The sequence below is a fragment of the Colobus angolensis genome, unplaced genomic scaffold, assembly GCF_000951035.1.
Source record: "Colobus angolensis palliatus isolate OR3802 unplaced genomic scaffold, Cang.pa_1.0 Scaffold168, whole genome shotgun sequence".
NCBI classification, from domain to species: Eukaryota; Metazoa; Chordata; class Mammalia; order Primates; family Cercopithecidae; genus Colobus; species Colobus angolensis.
Window position 1 is genome coordinate 1,690,522 of NW_012114799.1, and position 24,817 is coordinate 1,715,338.

Genomic DNA, 24,817 nt, shown 5'->3' on the forward strand with positions numbered 1-24,817 from the left:
GAATCCTTCAAATGACAGAGGAACTAGGACACAGAAGTATCTAAAATCACAAAAAAAAAAAAAAAGGGTATGTATGACACACTTCATAAAATACAAAAATCAGGTCTATTTTGAGAAAACATAGTGAAGTAAATAAACATATGTATTTAATTTTGTTCTCTTCCAAAACACTACTCAAAATACCAGTAAAGAGAATTTTTTTTTTTTTCTTTTTTTGAGACAGAGCCTCACTCTGTCACCAGGCTGGAGTTCAGTGGCGCCATCTCTGCTCACTGCAATCTCCGCCTCCTGGATCCAAGCGATTCTCCTGCCTCAGCCTCCTGAGCAACTGGGAATACAGGCACATGCCACCACGACCAGCTAATTTTTTCTTTTTTTTTTTTTGTATTTTTAGTAGAGACAGGCTTTCACCATGTTGGTCAGACTGGTCTCGAACTCCTGAGCTCATGATTCGCCCGCCTAGGCCTCCCAAACTGCTGGGATTACAGGTGTGAGCCACCGCACCCGGCCTGAGAATTTTTTAAAGGAAAAATAAAAGTATTGAGAGCAAAGCAAAACCAGCAACAAATTTGGTAAGCTGGAAAGCAGATGGACAAGACGTTGCAAACACTTCAACACACTTAATAAGTCATCAGTAAAAAACAAGAACCAAGCTATTTTATACCTAAAATTCCCTCTCCACATCGCCCAAAGAACTGGCTGACCCGGGTAGCTTTGAATTGAGGTGGAAGGAGGCCAGGAAAAAGGATGCGTTGAAAGTCTCTCTAAGAAGCTGTTAAAGCTCTAGATCCTCTCCAAAGCAGCATCAAATGCCGCCTCGACATCCAAAGAAAAAAGTGGTGAATCTTATTCTCTACACTGAAGAAAAGAGTTTCCACGACTCTAATACATAGCAGAAAGTACTAAAAGGGGAGTTTTACATGAAGGTAGGCAACCTGCAAAGTCTCTTCCTACTTGGCTGCCAGCCTTTACCCAGCAGCCAGGAGTCTTCTCTGGGAAGTAGCTAAAAAGACCTAAACCAACACATATATGGCATTCCCCCAAAGAAGAGGCACAGTCAACAAGCCCCACCCACAAAACTCAGACATCCAATCAGGTTTTTAGTGACACCTCCCCGCCTTTTTTTTTTTTTTTCTGAAGTGGAGTTTCGTTCTTGTTGCCCAGGCTGGATAGCAATGGAGTGATCCAGGTTCAAGCGATTCTTCTGCCTCAGCCTCCTGAGTAGCTGGAATTACAAGTGCCCGCCACCACGCCCAACTAATTTTTTGTATTTTTAGTAGAGACGGCGTTTTGCCATACTGGCCAGGCTGGTCTCTAACTGGCCAGGCTGGTCTCTAACTCCTGACCTCAGGTGATTCACCCACCCAAAGTGCTGGGATTACAGGCGTGAGCCACTGCGCCCAGCCTAGTGTCCCCTTCTTGAATGACTAGTCTGCAAAAGTCTCTAGCAGGAAAAACATAGCAATCGAAACAGAAAAACCAACTGGAAACAGACTAAGCAACTTGGACGAGACTATAGAAAGAAGAAAACTAAAAAATAAAAACAAAACAAAAAACAACCCTATGATTAATATCCTTAAAGAGCCAGCAGATAGACAACAATGAAATAGGAAAAAGGTAGCATTTAAAAAAGAATATTCAAAAGTAGGGGTGGGGGAAGCTCTTGAGGATTAAAAATGTTGCCAGAAATCTTAAAACTCCAATAGAAAACTCAGTAAGTTGAAGAAATAACCTACAGATTAAAACAAAAAGACAAAAATAAACAAACAAACAAAAAACCAGAAATGCTAGGGGACAAAGGGAAGATCCTACAAGCATCTGTACAGGGGGGGAAAAAAAAAACAACAGGTCCTATACATATAAATCAGCTTTTATTAACTTCATGTTATAATGGAAAGCAATTAAGCAACGGCTTCAAAATGCTGAAGGAAAATTATTTCCAATTTAGAATTCTATAACCAAACTATCAACAAGCGTGAAGATAAAATGAATACACTTCAGACACATAAGGTCTCGACATTTTCCTCTCTCGTATACCCTAAAAGGAACTCTATCGGCAGATGACCACCAAAATAAAGAACTGAACAGTAGGAGTGAAAAAAACATAGGATACAGGAAAAAGAGATCCAACACGAGAGAGGGAAAGGGAATCCCTAGAATGATATTAAAGGAAGACGGCCACTCTATACTGGGTACAGAAAGAAGCAAGTTCAGACTGGGAACAGACACTTCAGAAAATTAAACTGATGAATAAACCCTATATATCTGAATATCCTGAGAAGAGATTTATGACTACTGAAGAGAATTTGGAGGTGAATGAATGGTATTATTTTAGCACTAAGCAAACAGATTATTAATAACTTCACGGAAAACACTTATAGGAAGAGAAAAGATTTCATGGTTAACTACATGGCTCAGATATGAACAAAATTTGCGGTCACAAAAACATAAACACTGAATTTCAACCTACTTGAAATTATAATGTAACAAATGAGATGTGATGACAGAAGAAGGATTTAAAAAAAAAACTTCCTCTTCCATAGCTGGAATTCGACAGACAACGTCTAACACAGGGCTGGGCACAGTGACTCCTTCCTATAATCCCAGCGCTTCGGGAGGCCAAGGTGGTGAACTGTTCCAGCCCAGGAGTTCAAGACCAGCCTGGGCAACATGGTAAAACCCTGTTTCTACGAAAAACACAAAAATTAGCTGGAAGTGGTGGCACACTGCTGTAGTCCCAGCTACTTGGGAGTCAGAGGTGGGAGGATCACCTGAGCCTGGGGAGGCTGCAGTGAGCCATGACTGAGCCACTGCACTGAGTGACAGAGCAAGACCCTGTTTCCAAAAGAAAATTAAAAAAGCGCCTAACACTGAAAAAAAATTTGAAGTTGCAATACAACCAAGCAATACATAGCTAAGGAGGCAATCAGCAAAAGAAGCAACTAAGAAGAGTCTGAAGTTGTTATCTCTAGAAATAGAAAACGGGGAAAGAAACAAGCAGGGTACTCCTAGTTTTTGTTAGGATCCGTAGACCAAGACTTTTAAACCATGTGCATATATATAACTGATTTTTAAAAACAGCCTTTAAAAAAAGAGAAAACAAAACAGGTCTTTTAAAAAGAGAAACAGGTTTCTCATAGAAGAAATTACTTATAAGGAACATAAAGCTATAGACAATAGAAAATGTTTTAAAGTTAAAAAATTAACAAAGAAAAATTGGTGTATCAAACAATAAAGGTTATTCAAATTAATAGAAAAAATGATACATGAAACATTAGGAGCAAGACACATTTTCATCCAGCCAACTATATCTTTCCTAAGCAATATGAAACACATTTCATTTACATATCTAAAGCTTCAGGGTTATGTATTTATGAGACAAGGTCTTGCTCTGTTGCCCAGACTGGAGTACAATGGTACAATGCCAGCTTGTTGCAGCCTCGACCTCCTGGGCTCAAGCAATACTCTCATCTCAGCCTCCCAAGTAGCTGGACTACAGGCACACACCACACGCCTGGCTAATTTTTTGTGTTTTTTTGGTAAAGATGGGCTCTTGCCATGTTGCCCAAGCTGGTCTTAAACTCCTAGGCTTGAGTGATTCACCCACCTTGGCTTCCCAAAGTGCTGGGATTACAGGTGTGAGCCACCACAACCAGCCTACTTCAAGGTTTTTAAGAAACCAAGGCATCAGCTAAGCTCATTTGTCAAGCATATTCCATTCAAATGCTCATCTCCTATATCCCATGCTATTATCCATCTTGTGGTCATAATCCTATTTATACATGACATTTGTTTAGGATCTTCTGTAATTTTCTAATTCCTGTCTCCAACTTGGAGCTTTAATATTTTTCTCTAAGATTTCAATTTCAAATTAATTGATGTGCCTTAACTGAAATGAGGTCTCACACACTTCTATTAATCTACTCACATATAAACGGTCCATACAAAAATCTGTCCTAACTTCCAGCTACATGTGGTTATCTCTCCAGTCTCTTGGAGAAACTAAACTGTCTCCACTAAAATGACAGCAGGAGAATTAAAAGGAAAGATAAATGACCAAGGATGAAACCGGGGCAAAAAACACAATGAATAAAATATTTCAATCCTGTTTGCAGGGCAAAAAGAGATACTAAAAGGGCATATTGGTAAGAAGTCAATCAAGAACCTTCTAAAGTCCCAGGAATTGAAGGTGTAACAAACCATACAAGTAAAGGTGAAACAAGGCTTGAAAAAAAAGAAAGAAACTGTTAAAATCCTCTAAATAGAATGAGACCCACCCTCCTCGGTTCCCTTCCAGACCTTGTATAACAAGAAAGTTAATTCGAACCCCAATAAATAAATGAAGGAATGAATGAACAAAATGAAGCAAATTATACCATTCTGGACATGAATACAGGCAAAGATTCCATGATCAAGGTGGCAAAAGCAAAAAATGACAAATGGGATATAATTAAACTAAAGAGCTTCTGCACAGCAAAAGAAACTATCAGCAAAGTAAACAGACAACCTACAGAATGGGAGAACATTTTTGCAAATTACACATCTGACAAAGGTCTAATATCCAGCATCTATAATGAACTTAAATAAATTTACAAGGAAAAAAATAACCCCATTAAAAAGTGGGCAGAAGACCTGAACAATTTTCAAAAGAAGACATATATGTGGCCAATAATCATATGAAAAAAATCTCAACATCACTGATCATTAGAAAAATGCAAATCAAAACCACAATGAGATACCATCTCATACCAGTCAGAATGGCTATTAAAAAGTCAAAAATTATTCTCACAACATCCCTCCTAAAAAATGAAGGAAAGAGAAAATATTTTTTAAAAATAAATTTTAAAAAAAAGGTGCTGGCAAGGTTGGAAAGAAAAAGAAACGTTTATACTCTGTTGGTGGAAGTGTAAATTAGTTCAACCATTGTGGAAAACAGTGTGGCAATTCCTCAAGAACCTAAAACATAAATATTCAACCCAGCAATCCCACATACCCAAAGGAGTAAAAATTGTTCTATCATAAAGACACATGCATATGTATGTTCACTGTAGTACTTCACAAAAGTAAAGACATGGAACCAACCTAAATGCCCATCAATGGTAGACTGGATAAAGAAAATGTGGTACATATACACCATGAAATACTATGCAGCTAAAAAAAAGAACGAGGTCATGTTCTTTGCAGCAACATGTATGGAGCTAGGGGCCGTTATCCTCAACAAACCAATGCAAGAACAGAAAACCAATTACTGCATGTTCTCACTTTTAAATAGCTAACGGATACTAGACTTAATGCTTGGGGACAAAATAATCTGTACAACCTCCATGACAAAAGTTTACCTATATAACAAACCTGTACCTGTACCCCTGAACTTAAAGTTAAAAAAAAGAAAATGAAGCAAATGAATAAACAAGGTGAAAGTTTTGGAAAACCTGAATTTTAAGGGAAAAGAATCACATTACTTGCCTCAAAAGTGAACAACAGTCTCAGGTATAATACTATAAATATCACAGTACTAATGATTTACCTAATAACAATAACCTCACACGTGGGTAGGCTGGAAGAAAAGAGAGTCTAGAAATAACTAATCTAAAGGGGGGCTAGCACTGAAACCACTAACAATGACATATCAAGAAACAGTTCCATCCATGTTCCTGTAATACCATCACAGTATTTAGAAATCTGGGGGTTAATACCAATAGCAATAACTAAGAGCTAAAGGATGCTCTATAGAACAAAATGGCAGCAGGAGGGTGAAGAGCTGCTAATTTTAAGTCTGTCAGTGTTCTCTGACCTTTAAAGCTGTGTGTATACATCCTTTTTATTTTTTGAGAAAAGGCAAAGAAAATGTACCACCAAAAACCTTCACACTCCAGTATACTAGTCTGACCACAATTCCTTATCTTTCTCATGCTCACTCTTCTGCTACCAATTCACAATTATTATGTGTCAATTTATCATGATCTCCAATCCCTGTGTCCCTCACTATCCCTAGGTAATTCAGCTTTCAGGATTTGCTCTCTCCTCTATGCTGCAATACTTTAATCTCTGCCTTGTCAAAACCTTTAGCTCCTTTCCCACACCTGTCTGGGGGAGGGGAGGGGACACTACTGTACAACTAAAAGTTTTGGGTATCTAATCTGCTACCTTGAGTAGAGCTCTCACTAGTCACACTCTCAATTCCCCTCAACAGTAAATATGAAGTCATTATGCTTCACAAGCCCTCAATTTTACATCCAATCCCTTCTCCTAGAACATAAGCTTGATTCTACCTCACAAAAAAATTAAAACTATGAACTATGATGATGAACTTCTTCCACTACCTACCTGTGCCTCTGCCCTTCCTAGTTCATTTTCCTGTACCTATTCTTAATTCCTTCCCTCCTGTCACGGGAGTAAGCCCTCTTAAAAATTAAAACTATCTTGAACTTTATTCTCGTAACTGAATTCTTACTAGTCCACTGTCTTTTTCTTTCATAGCCATCTCTCAGAATGTCCACACTGCTGGTTTCTAAACCTTCACCTCTCATTGAGGCAACAAGCTGCTCTAATGTATCACTCCATTGAAACTGTTCCCCTATGACCACCGACAACCTAGATGCTGAAAAACTCCAAGTACTTCTAAGGTTTCCTCTAATGTTACTTCAGTGCAGCAACTGGCACTATTTACCTTTCCTTCTTGCAACATTCACTTCTCTCAATTTTATGACCATAATCCTTTAGCTTGGCTTCTACCTCTCTGTCATCTTTAGGATTCTTTGCAGGTTCCACTTACTCAGCCTGTCCATAATGTGTCTGTGTTGACAAACACCCTGTTCTTCATCTTTCTATTCCACAGCCTCTTCTCAGCCAACCTCTTCCTTTGTGCCCCACATATGGTGATGACTTTACAACACCCAAGTGTTTGTTTTTGAACCTTTTAAAAGATGCATATAATAAACTCATCTGTGTCTATTTCACCTACTCCTCCCCTTCAGTATTACAAATCTCAGTGGATGGCACATTGGGCTGCCCAAGTTACAAACCTGGGAATTATCACAGATTCCTCATATTCTTACTTCCCTCATACCTAAGCAATTACTAATTATGTTGATTCTATTTTTCTCTCACCTCCTTCCTCATTCTCACTGACCCACAAATACTATTCATCCTTCATCTAAAATACTGTAGTAAAATCACCTGTTTCCAACACAATTCACACCTCTGTTCCAACCCGTCCAAACCAATGCTGTGAGAGTAACCTCTCTAATATGGTAAATAATATCTTCTATGCTTAAAATTTTTGCATGACTACAGAATCCAGCTAACTCCCTTGCATAGCATATCTGCCCTTCAAGACTTGGTTCATGAATACCTATCTGGATCCCTCTCCTACCAATCTGTCCTTTATACTTTTCTTATGTAGCAGTCTCATGTCTAAGACCTCTGCCTAGCTAACCTTCTGACAAAAATACATATACTCCCCTACCACACAACTGACAAACACCCATTCATCCTTTAAGTCTCAGTTCAACCATTATCTCCTCTGAGATGTTCTCCCAAGCAGACTTAGATGTTCTTTGTTCCTGTGCCCTCACCAGATACATGTACTCATTAAAGCATCTGTAACCCTACCTGTTTAAATATTCATCTCTTTTATTCTTTGAGTTCAATAAGAACAAGATAAAATAATTTTTCATCTTTGAATACCCAGTGCTTAATTTAAGCTGGGATCATGAAAATCCAAACCATTTAACATTTGCTGAGTGAATAAACAAAATTTTAAAAATAACTATTATTAACATTAAATAAGCAATATTAGTGATTCTATTAATAAAGTTACAATTCTGATACTAAGTTACCAGAAGAATTTTCCATTATTAAAAGCATGTATTTCTTAATTTAATAAAGCCTTTATGTTGCTAAAACTTCACAGAGAGAAGACTATTTTGCTACTAGTCCTATGTTTTAATCGTCAATTGAAGGTTCTTTGTATAATGGTCATTTTACACAAATGGGGAGGGGGGAGCTTTCTATAACCTTTCCCAAAATATTTTATTTAAATGATTACAAAACTTTACCTAAGTCCACGACTGAGGGAAGAAAAAAAAAAATTTAAGGGCTCCCCTCTTCCCATGACCCCCCACATAAGCTCCCATATTTAAAAAAAAAGTGTTTTCTAAATCTACAAAAAATAGCAACAATTTTGTTTGTTTAAACAAAAGCAAATTTTTTCCTTAAAAATTTCATAAAACTTTTTAATAAAACTTTTCATAAAAACTCAAACGGTTTTATTTTAGTATACTAATAAAAGTTTTTGAGATCAATTCTCTCTGCATATCCATTAATTGATACTTGCTGCTGAGTATTTTTAAACAATTCTGTTAAAAAAAAACTTACCTCTGGATGAAAAAAGATTTCAGGTCCCAAAAATCTCTCATAACCAACATCGATAGAAAATTCTTTCTTTGAGATAGCATTGATTCCAGTATACTGTTTAATCCATTTTGACCCATCTGTATCATACTTGTTAAATTCTTTTACTAAATCTGGGCAGACATAACTATAACGCTCCTGAAAAACAAAGAAACAAAAGTATTTTTTTTTGCTTATTATAGGAACGGTAAAAAAGAATGGCATGTTTTCAGTAAAGTAGAATCAAATAAAAAAAAAAAAACTCTTCAGAAAATAAAATTAGGAAATTAAGCTGGGAGTAAAATTTATGTTAGGATGTTATCATATGTGTAGTACAAATAAACATACTCATCTCCTACACATATTTTCTGACTTTAAATACAAACAATATTTGAGAGATTGGAGAGCTGATTTCTACTTCAGTGTTATTTCCTGAAAATGTTCATTAATGTCATTGAACATTTTCGGTCTCAGTAATAACGAATCTTGTGCTCTAGGTAAGGAGAATAAATAAAATACAGAACTGAAGAATAAGTAATAATTGTGATAACCACACAAATTAGATCCTTAATATCTGAAACAAAACTGATTACAGTCTGAGTAAATAAATGAGCAAAGAAAGAAGGCTAAAAATATAAATTACTCTATTTTGTTGCATATTTGGTTATATGACACCTAAGTAAAAGTTTTCATCAAAAATATTGAAAAATAAATTATAGATTGTAACATCATATTTGTAATTTATAAACTCCCAACTGCCAGCCTATATATATATTTTTTTAAAAAAAACCTTCCTTTTCCAGTATTTTTATACATCGCAGGCTCCATCCGAGATAGTTGCAAATATTACTAGTAATAATCAAAATACACAAAGAGAAAAAATACTGGAAACGAAAGACATTTGATTACACTATTTGAGGTCTTCTCCAAACCTTGGAAGTGGGAATGACAAAGAACTGACCATCAGTCTTCTCTGGAATAGATTTAAATCTCTGGTGTTTTCTCATTTTGCTTTAATTTTACAGATTTCCCAAAGATGTTGAATCAGCAGTATTCACATTAACTTTTTATATATTTAATTCTTATGCCACCAACTTGGGGTAACTTTTCGCAGTCATTTACTAATTTACCACCTAGGAAGTAGTTGATAAATTTTCATTCTTAAGCTCTGACGAGCAAGGAAAATCCCATAAACATACAAAGAGGCCCAGGCATGGTGGCTCACATCCAGCACTTGGAGATTCTGAGGCAGGAGGATTGCTTAAGGTCAGGAGTTCACCACCAGCCTGGGCAACATAGCAAGACCTCCATCTCTACAAAAACTTAGCCAGACATGTTGATATGCACCTGCAGTTCTAGCTACTCAGGAGGCTGAGGCAGGAGGATCACATGAGCCCAGAAGTTTGAGGCTGCAGTGAGCCATGATTGTGCCACTGCACTCTAGCTTGGGTAACAGAACAAGATCCCATCTCTATAAAAAATAAATCAATAAAAATAAGAAATAAAAAATTTAAAAATGTATAAGTAATTAAAAAAAAAATAACATGCAAAGAGAGACAAATAAGTAAAAGTTACTTTTGCCAGGACAGTTTTACTTTTCAAAACATGTGAGACCCACTGAAATTTTTTGGTTATGTGGCAAATAATAAGTTTGAAAGATGATGCTAAAGTATTTTGATAGTCTGCATGAAGCACTGATATAATACTTACATGGCAGAAAAAATTTAAAAAATACTTTAGATAGCCTTCATGTTTTTCTTCTATGTGCCCTATCACTTGAGCTAACACTGCCTCTATACTATAGCACAATGAATCAATTATATCAAAATAATTTTTATGACAAAAGCTTTTAGAATTAAAATAAAGAATTCAGTGAAGAAATTGAGATGCAAGCACTTTACAGTGAAATAATTATTTTTAATAAAGAGAATCACAAAAATTTATGGAGAACTCATTTGGTAAAATGTTCTTATATATTACTCCTCTCAAATATAAAATATGAAGAAAACAGACAAACTGTTGTAATAATAATTTTCTTGCACGAAATACAGAGAAAATGTAAATATACTTAAGAGTAATAATCTATAACTGGTTAACAAGATTATTTTAAGTACTGTTCTTCAATTTAAAATTTCTCATGTTAATGTTATAAATGTGATTTTAATTTTTAACTAAATTATACTTCTATCACACTTTTTACCTTTACTGCCTTAGCAGTTTCCAAGGATTGTTCTGGAGGGATTCCTACTTCTCGGTCTCTCAGCAGTTGCTGAATAAAATATGTTATATCTCGTCCTGCGATTGGAATGTGTTTAATACAGCTGCCAATCACATACCCTTCAGCCTAGAGGCAGGAAAAAGATTTCAAATTTACTTTCAATGCTTTGAAAATCAATATAACCTAAAAATATGAACCATTAAAGACCAATTTATCAAGTTAGTGTATTCATATTCTCAAGTACTGTTTTATCCCAGAATTCACCTGTATTCATCAGAAACGATAACTAAGAATGGCCAGCAACTTGAGATTTATTTTCCCATTGACAGTTTATAACTATGACTAAAATAACAACACAGAAGTAATAAATTTCAAAATATAAATATCAAACGGTTCAGACAGACTTTATATCAGATAGTACTATTTTAAAATCATTTATAATTTCAGTAATTATAATTTAGAATGCGTCATAAGAAATTTGACAAAGTGCCTATCATTTCTCTAATGAAGTATGTATCCATTTCACAAACCTGAAGCTTTCCACACACCACCATAACTAAATTCTGTAGAACTGATTCACAAATTTACTGATGTGTCAGAAGTATAACAAATAGTGTGGCAAAATTAAATTTCATTAGGAAAGAATATTAAGGATGCCTTCATTGGCCATGACAGAATATTAGGGACTGAACTTACCCTCTCAACTTAAAAAAAGGACAATTTATAAGAAATAAAGGTTTTCAGACATTTGACAATTGGCAGAGTACGGCAGAGATACTTTCTAAGAAAAGGGAAACAAATAAAGTGAATGTTACAAACACTCTATCCTACTGCCTAGGGAAAGTTACTAGGCCACAACAACGGGAAAGAGAACTAAAACAGAACTGGTCTCATTAAGTTAGGAATATAGAATTTAAAGGTCAGAAAGGCAAAAGTGGTTAAGTTTATAGGCCAAATTATTGGAGAGGAAGGAGCTGCACCAACGGAGAGCTGGGAAGATGTGAAGAGAGTATCTCCTTAACTGAATACTGATCAGCACATTCCTGTGAGGAAACCATCAAGGTGAGAGAAAGAACCTCTAGAAAAAAACAGACAGAACAACCACCAGAGCTCACACATGGCCAGAAACAGTTCCTGATCCCACTAGCCAAAGTTGAAAGGTGTTTTCAAACACAAGACATCAAGTAGAGTCCTCAGAGAAATATTGCCTCAAGAATGGGGACAAACCAGTTCTGGACAAAAACCTGTTATGGACCTGCTTAATAACATTTAAAAGAGCCCCTGAGAGGATCAAACCAATTCCTGGTATCTTAACTATGTCCCAGGAAAAAAATCCTAAATACTTAAAAAGAACTTCAAAAATACAGCACACAAGAGTGGATAGCATACCAAATCAAAAATTATAAGCATGCAAGGAAGCAGAAAAACACAACACTTGACGAGAAGAAAAATCAAACAATACAGAGGAATGACAAGGACATTAAAACAGCAACCATATACTCCATATAACGAAGCAGGTCAACAATAAGCATGAGGAAGAGAGAAGCGGAAGACATAAAAAGACCCAAATGGAACTTCTAAAGAAAAAAATACAGTATCTGAAATTTAAACATCTACCAGATGACAAAAAAACACTAGATGACATTATAGTAGACTACACAATGAAGAAAAAATAGTGAATTTGAAGAAAGAGCAATAAAAACTATCTGAAAAAATAAAGAAAAAGATTATAAAAAAAATAAATGAACACAGCATCAGTGACCTTTCAGACACTGTGAAGCAGCCTAATATACATGTGATCAGAGTACCAAAAGGAGAGAAAAGGGGAAGAGAAAAAATATGTCATCAATAACAGACAAAAACTTTCCAAATATGATGAAAATTACAAATCTATATATACCAGAAGCTCAATGAACCCTAAAGAGAAGAGACAAAGAAAACTTTACTTAGGTACATCACAATCAAATTGCTAAAAACCAATGAACCAGGAATAAAAAGAAAATCTTGAAGACAGCCACCCAAATAAACATTACATTCAAAGAAACATACACAAGAATAACAGCTGACTTATTTTCAGAAACAAGGTAAGCCAGAAGACAGTGGAGTGACATCTACAGGAGAAAACTGTCAACCTTCTATACCAAGCAAAAATCATCTTTCAAAACTAAAGGAGAATAAAGACTTTTTCAAAAGATGTACAAAAGTTGAAGGAATTCAGAGCCAGTGGATCAGCACTGTAAGAAATGTTAAAGGATGTCATTTTGACAGAAGGAAAACGATACCAGGTGGAAATGTGGACCTTCACAAAGGAATAGAGAGAGCACTAGATATGGTATGTGAATTAAAGAACTCTATTTCAAGGCTGGGCACAGTGGCTCACACCTGTAATCCCAGGACTTTTGGGAGGCCAAGGCAGGTGGATCACTTGAGGCCAAGAGTTTGAGACCAGCCTGGGCAACATGGTGAAACCCCATCTCTACTAAAAAAAACAAAAACAATTAGCTAGGCCTGGTGACGCACATCTGTTATCCAGCTACTCCGGAGGCTAAGGCACAAGAATCGCTTAAACCCAGGAGGCGGAGGTTGAAGTGAGCTGAGATAGCACCACTGCACTCCAGCCTGGGCGACAGAGCAAGACTCTGTCAACAAAAAGTTATCTTTTAAAGATAAGTTTTTGCTACTGGCTTAATTGTGTTTTTCCTCCCTACCAAATTCCCATGTTGAAGTCCTAACCACTATCTCAGAATATGACTGTTTTTTGGAGATAAGGTATTCAAAGTAGTATCTAGTTAAAATGAACTCATTAATCCAACATAAGTGGTGTCCTTAAGAGGAGATTCAGGCCGGGTGCGGTGGCTCAAGCCTGTAATCCCAGCACTTTGGGAGGCCGAGGCGGGCGGATCACGAGGTCAGGAGATCAAGACCATCCTGGCTAACATGGTGAAACCCCGTCTCTACTAAATAAATACAAAAAACTAGCCAGGCGAGGTGGCGGGCGCCTGTAGTCCCAGCTACTCCGGAGGCTGAGGCAGGAGAATGGCGTAAACCTGGGAGGCGGAGCTTGCAGTGAGCTGAAATCCGGCCACTGCACTCCAGCCTGGGCGGCAGAGCGAGACTCCGTCTCAAAAAAAAAGAGGAGATTCAGACACAGACATGTATGGGGAGGACTATGTGAAGACATAAAAAGAAGATAGACAGCTAGAAGCCAAGAAGAGTCTTCAGAAGAAACCAACCCTGCCAAAATCCTGATCTTTGACATCTAACCTCTAGACCTGTGAGAAAATAAATTATTCTTTAGTTACCCGGTCTGTAGTACTTGATTATGGCAGTTCTAGCAAACTAACACACCACTCAAAATGAAACAAGTTAATAATGTATTATTGAGTTCACAACATATAAAAGTAAAATGAATGACAATAAAGGAACAAAGACTAGAAGGTCAAAGCTGTTGTATAATTATTTATGAAGTAGTAGAATGTTATTTGTAATTAGACAGTGATAAGTTAAAGATGTTCACTACAACCCATACAACAACCACCACCAAAAACAAACAAATAACAGATACAGCATAGTTAATAAGCCAATAAAGAAGAGAAAATGGAATAATAAAAAATACTCCACTAATTCTAAAGGAGGAAGGAAAAGTAAACAATAAACAGGAATACCCACCCACCCCCTACCACCTTTTTTTTGGAGACAGGGTCTCACCCTGCTGCACAAGCTAGAGAAGCTAGAGTGCAGTGGTGAGATCATGGCTCACTGCAGCCTCAACCTCTCCGGCCTCAGGTTATCTTTCCTCCTTAGCTTTCGGAGTAGCTGGGACTACAGGCATGCACCACCATGTTCATCTAACTTTTGCATTTTTTTTTAGAGACAGGGTTTCACCATGTTGCCCATGCTAGTCTTGAATTCCTAGGCTCAAGCGATCTTGCCCACCTTGGCCTCCCAAAGTGCTGGGATTACAGGCATGAGCCACCATACCAGCCAGAATACCCATTCTTAATGTCCTTACTAAAACTCATTCTGTTCCATATTGATAACTTCTATTCTGAAAATTACCTATTCTAATGATCAAGATACTGATAGTACTGCTCAGATGTGTAGGTGTTAAGAAAAGACTGAAGAAAGGCAGAACCAGGTCAAATCCTAGCCTCACCACCTATTATTTGGTGACCTTAAGCAAGACAATTATTTGCATTTTATTAATGAATAAACTAAGGTACTCAAAGAAAAATATAATATTCATCACAGACTGATTTTCATATTTAAATGAGAATTTTAAAATGAACAATTATTTTACGTACCACTAAGAAAGAAAAATAAACCGCCAAGCAAACTAAAAAAAGCTATCAAATGCTGGACACGTCCTAATTTTCAAGCTTACTAAAACACCTCCCAAGGGCTACATAAAATCTCATATATCCATACAATGAAATATTATTTGGCAATAAAAAGAAATGAAATACTATACATGCTATAACATGAATGAATCTTGAAAATGTTCACCTAAGTGAAAGCACCCAGTCACAAAAGACTACAGTGTTTAACTCTATTTATATAAAATGGCCAGGACAGGCAAATCTAACACAGACAAAAAGTAGATTCATGGTTGCCCGGGGCTAAAGGCATCAAGGGGAAATGGGTGGTGACTGTGAATAGATACAGGGTTCCTTTTCAGGGTGATGAAAATGTTCTAAAATTGTAGGGATGGATGGACTTTGTGAATATACTAAAATTCAATGAACTGTATACTCTAAACAAGTGAATTGTATGGCATATAAATTTTATCTTAATAAAGCTATCATTAAACAATGATAAAGCTATCATTAAAGCTTTATCTTAATAAAGCTATCATTAAACAAAAACTATTATGACACATCATGAGGGTGAAAGTGGAGGAGGACCAGGAGTCTAATCCAAAGGTAGTCACCCTGAGGATGTAATCTTTAACAGACATTGCCTCATGCATTAAACACTGGAGTGAGAATAATAAAAAAATAAAAGTTCAAAATAATGTAATTCCTTAAATGATATTCATTATAATATAAAAATTACTTTAAAAGATAAACCTTTCTATATATACCCATTTAATAATAATCAGTATGAATTCTAGTAGTCATTTTTAATTCATTAGGCATAATTTTTTAAAAACCTGATTTATCATTAAGAATTGAAGTACAAAGGCCTTGGAAGAAAAATGTTATTTGTGGCAAATAATCTAATTTGATGCATTTTTCTTAATATGCTTTATTAAATACAACCCATAAAGCATCTACTAAAGTTCATGTACTTACAACTAACTGTTACACAGTCACCCTGTATACCAGTCTGAAATCTGTTAATTATGAATAAAAGAGGTCATCAAATGGTTAACACATATCCAACTGGAAAACAGAATGAAAGCCATTAATATACTTCCATTCCAGATACTACAATCCATAATTTTCTTAATTGCAGTACAAACCTACAGTAAAAGAAACATTTTGAAATGTTTATAAAATTTGTAAAAGGTAAGCAAAATATAGCTATAACTGAACAAAAGACCAAATTATAGCAAAATTTTGAAGTGCCATATTTAAAGTTTTTTAAAACTAATATTAATTCATATAATTTAACTTTGCCAGATGTGTTATTTTATGTTCTGTTCAGTAACTGTAAAATAAAATAGCCTTACCACAGGAATGACATGAGTGACACCATCTCCACTGTCTATTACCGTACCAGTCAACGTCCGTTCTCCTACTTGTCTTGAGGTCCAAGATGCAGCTAAGGCAAGAACAGCCTTGAGCACAAAGAAAGAAGGCAAAAAAACAAAAAAAAACAAAAAAACAAAGAGTTAATCGAAAAAAAAAAAAAACTAGTTTCCTGGCGTACTTTATTCAATTTTAAATGTAGTTATCTGTGGAAAGAAAATACATAAAATTAATTTTGTATTATGTAATAAAATAGCTCACTCCCTACATTTTACTAAGACAAACTTACAGGTGTGCATTTGCTTTTAGGAGCATGTTTTATAAGATTTACATATTTTATAAAGGCTATTTCTGTCATAAAGCTTTAGCTTTATGCAATGTGGAAGACTGCATTAAATAGTATAGAACTAACTTGCCAGAACTTAAACTATGTCCACCTGGGCTGGCCTGTTACAAACTGCAATGTGAGGCGAAAAGTACACAACCACCCAACTTTCAGTTATTCAATACATATATGGCTATGAACAACTATTACTAAAAGATTACCTTCAAATTTTTTTTATTTTTATTTTTTGAGACAGAGTTTCTTTCTGTCACCTAGGGCTGGAGTGCAGTGGAGCAATCTCATCAGCTCACTGCAACCTCCACCTCTTGGGTTCAAGCAATTCTCTGCCTTAGCCTCCAGAGTAGCTGGGATTACAGGCGCCCACCACCATGCACGGCTAATTTTTTTATTTTCAGAAGAGACGGGGTTTCACCACCTCGGCCAGGCTGATCTTGAACTCCTGACCTTGTGATCCACCTGCCTCAGCCTCCCAAAGTGCTGGGATTATAGGGCATGAGCCACCGTGCCAGGACAACCTTCAAATTTTTTTAAGGCAACATGTGTTTAGGACTATATGACATAGAGAAAACACCATCGCACACTTCCAAATACTACTATAATTTAATTACAGAGCAAAGTTGATAAAATTTTTCTATGAAAAACCCTGGCACAGACAATACAACACAATTCTTCTAAGTGTGAGAATTAAGAAATTAACATAGCTCGTTTTTTAAAAACTAAGTTTCTTATAATCCAAGACTCAAACAAAGTATATGACTAATAATTAAAAACAACTAAACTTATACTGGCCTTATTTTACCTACCTGGACTATAATAGCTAAAAGGGACCTAGAAAGCTATCTAGGTCACCCTCCTATCTGAACACAAGATCATATTAACACAATCACCATAGGCTAACAGAACTAAACATTATTTTTTGACAATCTGACAATGAAAAATTCCATCCTAATACTAGTTGTGTGTGCGTATATATATATACACACACACATACACACACACACAGCGTTTAGACTTCATTATGAGATAGCCTTCCTTTATAAGTAAATTCAAAACTATCTACAACCAAGAATTACCTCTGATCACTTTTACAAGTCTTTTGTAAACAGTTAAAGTCCCAAACTAGAATAGATATGCACCGGCACATCATGTTACAGAAATGTTATCGACTACTGAACATCAATAAAACAGAACAGAGATTAAATAATGAAATTAAGACCACTCAGAGGCCACTAAGGAAATCACTGAAATATCAAATTACAACTCCAGAGGAATGAAACAAAGCTCATGATGCCAGTGTTTTAAAGTAAGCTATACCTGACAATATGGTTAAACATAAGTTTATTATATTTAATATAACATGAGAAGTAAAAACTCCCAAGTGAAAGATGATTCCTCCCAACTCCTCACTTTATTCAGATTCTAAGAATGAAAAAAGGGCCTCCCACTCAAGACTGAATTCTTCTATAAAGATCATGACAGGTGTATGTGACTCCTCAAATATTTTTAGCAACAGAGAACTAAAAAGGCAGTTCATTAAATTTATGGATTGCATTAAACATTAAAAAGTTCTTTGTTATCCAAGTTAAAATATTCATCCATAATTATCATTTATTGATTCTGTGTACCCTGGAGTTACAAAAACCAGTGTGATCCCAACAAAGAGCAAAGTCAGACAGACCTCAGCTGCCTGGTATCACAGCTAACCATTTAACTCTGAATAAGGTGCCTTCCAACTTTAGTTTTCTTCCTCCACAAAAAAACAGAAACAAAAATATCTACATTTAATAGAAATAATGAATTAATACATATATAAAGCATTTGTGTTATGTCAGGTATTGCCTTTGCTACAAGAAAAAAAAAATGAGGTAAGCTTTGATCCTAAGGGGTGGGAGAGAAGCTGTTCCATACAGATAAATGTACAAATTAAGAGAAGTGAAATATTAGAGTGTCAAATATACCTAAAGATAAGTCAATCAAAAATACTATAACAAAGGAAAAAAAGATGCATAAGGAAAATGATAAAGGATTATTTACAAGGATAAATAAATATATATACAATGTTCCTGTCATGGAGTAAGCATTCAACAAATATTAGTTCCTTTATTTCTGTCCTATGAAAGTCCTTGAAATACCCAAACACCATTAACTTACTTTTTTAACAGTTCTCTTTTCCTGACTAAATATCTCCACTTCCTACAATATTACTTCTAAATTAACAATTCAGGAGAGAACTGTAACATACTTTGACATTACGTTTAAACCTTTTTTTGGGGGGGGGGAAGTACGTATTTTAGGCAGCAAATTAAACTAGGTTAAAATTTAAGAATCAAACTTAGATAAATATGAACTTGCTTACCTGCACAGCAATGTACAAGCCTGGAACATTGAAAGACTCAAACATTATTTCAGCAGTATATTCCCTGTTTTCTGGAGTATTCAATGGAGGTTCAGTCTATTGAAATAAATAACATTTTAAATAGATAATATCAGATTATTTTGATAACTTTCTTGACAATTTTAAAATGAGAAGCAATTTATTTCAAACATTTTATTTAAGATGCATTAAATTTACAAGTAGAAAGACACAGAGATCAAAGGAAAACTATAGAGAATTCAAACATATCCATACATATCTGAAAATAATATGGTAATTCACATTAAAAAAAAAAAAAAAGCCCTGAATGCCTGTATCATACCACTCATACAGATTAAACATTAAAAAGAAATGAAGCAGGGAGAGAGAGGGTTGCAAGTAGGGAAAAGGTGGTCCAGTCAAATCATCCTTTAAATACGGTAATGACAAACCTCCAGAAAAAACATCGATGGTATTTGCCGCAGGAGAGCCCTCATCTAAGTAACGCTTTTAGAAGAATGTCCCCGAACTATATAGGATTACAGTAAACAAGACGAGATTCTACAGATCTAATGGTATAGTTTTCTGAAAAACGTTATATTAATTTACCTGTTAAGAGTATAGAATCAAGATGTTTGCAGAGCACTCTTCTGTTTAAGTTATGTGACCGCACACATCACTTAGAAACCTCATAGGTTAAGTCTGGGACAGAAGGCACTCTAAAGAGGCAAGAAAGGACTCAGAGATCTGGCAGTGTCGGACTTCATATTTCACCTATGCCTCATGATCACTTAAATTGTTTCAATTTTTAAAGATTGACACTGGGTAAGACCTCTGATTCTTGTGAGTCTGACTGACAATCTAATCCTCTGTGGTATCTCAAATACTTAAATGTAAAAGAAAAATTTTTTAATTTAAAAGATACAGAATTTTCTTTTTGACCTTAAGGTAAGGAATAATTCCTTAAATTTGTGAAGCACAAATCACAAAGAGAAAAAGTGATAAAACTTGAATCCATTAAAAATTGTATCTTTTTAAAATTATTATTTCAAAAGAAATATAAAGTAAAACAACTAAGTACACTATTACCTTACATAAAACCTTTATAAGCTAAACTCCCTGTGGTGTTTAAACTTATTTAGAAGAGTTCTGGAGCTATGTTTAAAAGTCTGGAGATAATTTACTGATGAATACATACAACATTAAGTAAACTAAAAACCAAGGCAGTTAAATTATAAACTCCAAGAAAAAAAAAGTCTACATAAAAGATAATCAGAGGACCCACCAAGGAAAATATACAAATAGCTAATAATAACAATCGTACATGAAAGACTGCTCAACATAATCAGTTATCAGAAAATGAAAATTAAAATTAAAAGCAAATGAAAAATATTTACACACCCACCAGAATGGCTAAAATTTAAAAGACTGACAAGCCAGCAGCGCAGTGGCTCACACCTATAATTTCGGCACTCTGGGAGGCTGAGGTGGGCAGATTACTTGAGGCTAGGAGTTCAAGACCAGCCTGGCCAACATGGCAAAATCCTGTCTCTATTAAAATTACAAAAGTGAGCCAGGTGTGGTGGTGCATGCCTGTAATCCCAGCTACTCAGGAGGCTAAGGCACAAGAATCACTTCAACTTGGGAGGCGGGGAGGTTTCAGTGAGCCAAGGTCACACCACTGCACTCCAGCCTCGGTGACAGAGCAAGATGCTGTCTCAAAAAAAAAAGTATAAAAGATTGACAAGCCAAATCTTGAATAGAGCAACCAGATTACTAATGCATCACTGCAGAGTGTGCAAAAAGGTTCAACACCTTGGGAAAAGTTCCCACGAGTTTCCCTAAAAAAAAAACCAATCATGTACCTATCCTATGATGCTGCAATTCCATATCTACCTATTTAGACAAGAGAAATGAAAACATATGTCCACCAAAAGTCCTGTAGAAGAAGGTTCACAATGGTCAAACTATTTTATTATAACCAAAAACAGAACTAAGCCAGGCATGGTGGCAGCACTTTGAGAGGCCATGGCGGGAGGATCCCTTGGAGCCCAGGAATGCAAGACCAGCCTGGGCGACAAAGTGAGACTCCATCTCTAAACCAGAACACATCACCCAGGTGTGGTGGCCTGGGCCTGTGTGTCCTAGATACTCAGGAATCTGAGCTGGGAGAACTGTTTGAGCTGGGAGGTCAACACTGCAGTGAGCCATGATTGGTCCACTGTATTCCAGCCTGAGCAACAGAGCAAAACCCTGTCTTAAAAAACAAAAAGGAAAAAAAGAGAAAAACTAGAAATAGCCCAGATGTTCATTAACAGGAAAATGGATAAAGTGAGGCAAATTTATTCAATGGAATACTACCCAGCAACAAAAAGCAACAAATCACCAGTATATGCAACAACATGAATCAATCTCCAGATTATGCTAAGTGAAAGTGTTTCACCAAAACGCACATATTGCATGATTCCATTATTCGACACTCAAACATGGGCAAAACTAATCTCAGATGAAAAAGAAAAACAGTGGTTGTCACTAGGGCATGGGAGCAGAGAAAACTTTCCATGCTGATAGTGATGACAGTGATTTCTCTTTATCTTGGTAAGAGTTTAGGTTACACAGATGTATGTATCTGACAAAGATTGGACAATCCACATCATGCATCCTGTAGGTCAAATATAGCCCACCACCTGTTTTGGTAAAAAAAAAAAATTATTGGAACACAGACATACCTATGAATTTAAGTATTGTCTATGGCTGCTAACATGCTACAACAGCACAGCTGAGTAGCTGTGACAGGGACCATTGTATAAAAAATGAACTAAGTTTCCTCAGAGACTTTATCCCCTGCAAAGCCAAAAATATTTGCTATCTGCTCCTTTAGAAAGTTTGCCAATCCCTGGTCAAAATCTACTGAATGGTGCAGATCAGTGATTTTATGATATGTAAATTTTATATGAAAAGAATAACCATACATAAATGATAGCTGTAGTTGATGAAATACGTGCTAAAGTATTTAGGGGTCAAATGACTCCCATTTGAAACTCACTTTGAAGTGATTCAAAAACTAAAATGAAGTGACAGATGGATAGACGTCATGAAGCAATTACAGCCAAATGTTAAGGTTAATCACTGAATCTAGACTGTGGGTGTATGAGTGTCCATAGTATGGTTCTTTCAACTTTATAGTCCATCAAAATCACCATAAGACACAGAATATTGATTTAACCAAAAACTGTGATATAACTACAGTGTGAGTAAGGGGAAAGGACAGTTATTTTGTGTTGAGGGAGAGAAAAGGAAAAAAGGGAAATTCTCATTTTTCCTATTAGGAAGTTGATAAATAATAAATATTTTAAAAAACATAAGAAATAAAAGAAACACATTAAATTTATAAGATTACTACCAGGGCAAACTATTTTAAAAATTGAAAATGTTTGCCTCCGGGGAATATGAATCAAAGGTTGGCAGAGGTAAGAAAGGAAAGTGTTATTTTGTTGTTTTAAATCTTATAAAGGCATTTGATTTAAGTTATGAACATGCATTGCTTTAATAAAAAGACATTTAAAAATTAAATCATATTGTATCTTTGTTATGAAAAAATACTAATGATATAATAATCAGACTATTTTTTAAAAACAAAAAGGAAGTACCACAAGTTTCCAACATTTTTCTGAACCTTACTGTTCCTATCATAAAGATCAGATATTAATTACCAAAAGCACTTCTTAAGTGTTTAAAATGTGGTGCTTTGACATACTACTATTCTCCTGTAGCCATAACTAGATGGTCTTAAAGATGATACAGCTTTATTACAAAATCATTTAGACATATGACAATTTAATAACCAAAGTATACGAAAGAAGTGTGATGAAAATGTTCTCATTAAGTGTATTCAAAAATTTCCTCAGTGAAATTATAATTTGTAACTTACCAAAAGAAAATAATGGTCTTCAGGTTCTGCCCTTAAATACTTAAAGATCACTTGCTCCATAAACCTTTCCATTAAGTCCCAATCTTCAACTATACCATGGCGGATTGGCCACTATCAAAACAAAAAGGGAAATACAAATTATATCTTATTAATACAAAACATAAATAAAACTACAAAAAAGGCAATGTTAGATCATTAGTGGATATTAGATGAGGATATATTTTCTTAGGTGTGATACTATAGACCATCCTTAAAAGATGTGTACTTAAGGATTTAAAGATAAATTAGTTCAACAACGCATTGTCAGACAGATGGCTCAATAAAAACAAAGTAAATATGTCAAAATGTTAAAAACTGTTAAATCTAGATGAAAGGTCATTGTACTAGTCTTTCCAGATTTTAAAAGTTTTCTAATAAAAGGTAAGTTAGCCTACAAAAATTAAGCCTAAAAAACTAAACTTTATCACAATTTCCTTAATTTTTAATTCATTAGGTCATTAACAAGTATTTGTTGTATGCCAAATATAAAAAGTGCACCTGGTAAGTACATACCTAGAATAATCATAAGAATCAAGCATATAAAATTTTATAAGAAAAGTTTTATAAATGTGTAAGAGTCATGCTTCCAAAATTGTGTGCCAAAATACCTACTATGATTTGGATGTGGTGTGTTCCCACCAAAACTCATGTTAAAATTTAAAATTTAATTGCCAGTGTTACAGTATCAAGAGGTGGTGGGGCCTTTAAGAGGTGATCAGGTCATTAGAGGAATGAATGCAGCTCTCAGCAGGACTGAGTTAATTCTCCAGAGAGTTGAAGGCAGGCTGTTATAAAGTAAGGCTGTCCCTTGTATTTTGTCCCTTTCCTCTTCCATTCCCCAACATGTTATGAAGCAGCATAACGTCCTTACCAGAGGTCGATCAGATGTGGCCAACTCATCTTGGACTTCCTCACTTCCAGAACCACGAGCCAAAATAAACCCCTTTTCTTTATAAATTACTCCATCTCAAGTATATGCTATGTTTCATTATAGCAACAGAAAATGAACTAAGACAGCACCCCAGTGTAATATCATAAATTCACAAGGGCACCACAAAGTTATTTTAAATTTTCCAGGGAAATACAGTGTTACTCAACATCAGTTGGACACTGCATGATCTTACAAGTCACAGTAAGTCAGTTTCAACAATAAATCATACTATTATATATTCCTTTCAATGACATTATTTCTTGGAGAAGTTGATTTGTCAGCAGTTGCTGGGATAAAAACCAAGTTATCACATAAAATAACATCGATGTAAAACAAGAATCAGGGTGGCAATGTCCCATCTGATTCCAAGTTTGAGAAGTTGTTCAGTGCCTAAGCACCCTAACAGAAATGTGATTACTCAGCAGTGAAATAATATTTCCAATTTAAGTGTCCTATTTTATTTCATGTGGCTACTAAGTTGCCTAGACCCAGGTATTTAATAACCAGAACTATTTGACATTTCTTTTGATCTAGGTGGCACAGTGAAAAATGTTACCGAGACACTAATGGCACTGAGAAAGTTTGTGAACCTCTGCAACTGAATATAGTTCCATGAACATAATACACATTCAAAACCTAAAGTTAAACAAATTAATGAACAAATAAACATCTTGCAGTATCAATCCCTAACATCTACTTCTTACTCTAGTTTCCACACTACTTTTTAAGGCATTATATTTATAAAATGACTTCTACTCCCCAGTTTGCTTTAAAGGGAAAAATTGCGGTTTACTGTATCATTCAATTTTTAACATTATTGGAAGTTTACAAATTTAAATGTTTTAAGTATTGTTTATTCACCAATTATTACTGTGTACCTACTATAAGCCATTGGCACAAATGGTAAGGACA

The 24,817-nt window shown here is 35.4% G+C and overlaps 1 protein-coding gene across 4 annotated transcripts in view; it reads right to left on the bottom strand.

The window, feature by feature from the left end:
- ACTR3 (ARP3 actin-related protein 3 homolog (yeast)) overlaps positions 1 to 24,817 on the bottom strand; it is a 122,624-nt gene that overhangs the window by 62,425 nt on the left and 35,382 nt on the right. For all 4 annotated transcript variants that reach the window (XM_011937703.1, XM_011937706.1, XM_011937704.1 and 1 more), the window contains 5 exons: positions 22,936 to 23,046; positions 19,008 to 19,103; positions 16,287 to 16,394; positions 10,595 to 10,738; positions 8,380 to 8,553 (listed from right to left, as the gene is read on the bottom strand). In XM_011937703.1, the coding sequence (XP_011793093.1) occupies positions 8,380 to 8,553; positions 10,595 to 10,738; positions 16,287 to 16,394; positions 19,008 to 19,103; positions 22,936 to 23,046 (633 nt within the window). The remainder of the gene's footprint in view (positions 1 to 8,379; positions 8,554 to 10,594; positions 10,739 to 16,286; positions 16,395 to 19,007; positions 19,104 to 22,935; positions 23,047 to 24,817) is intronic.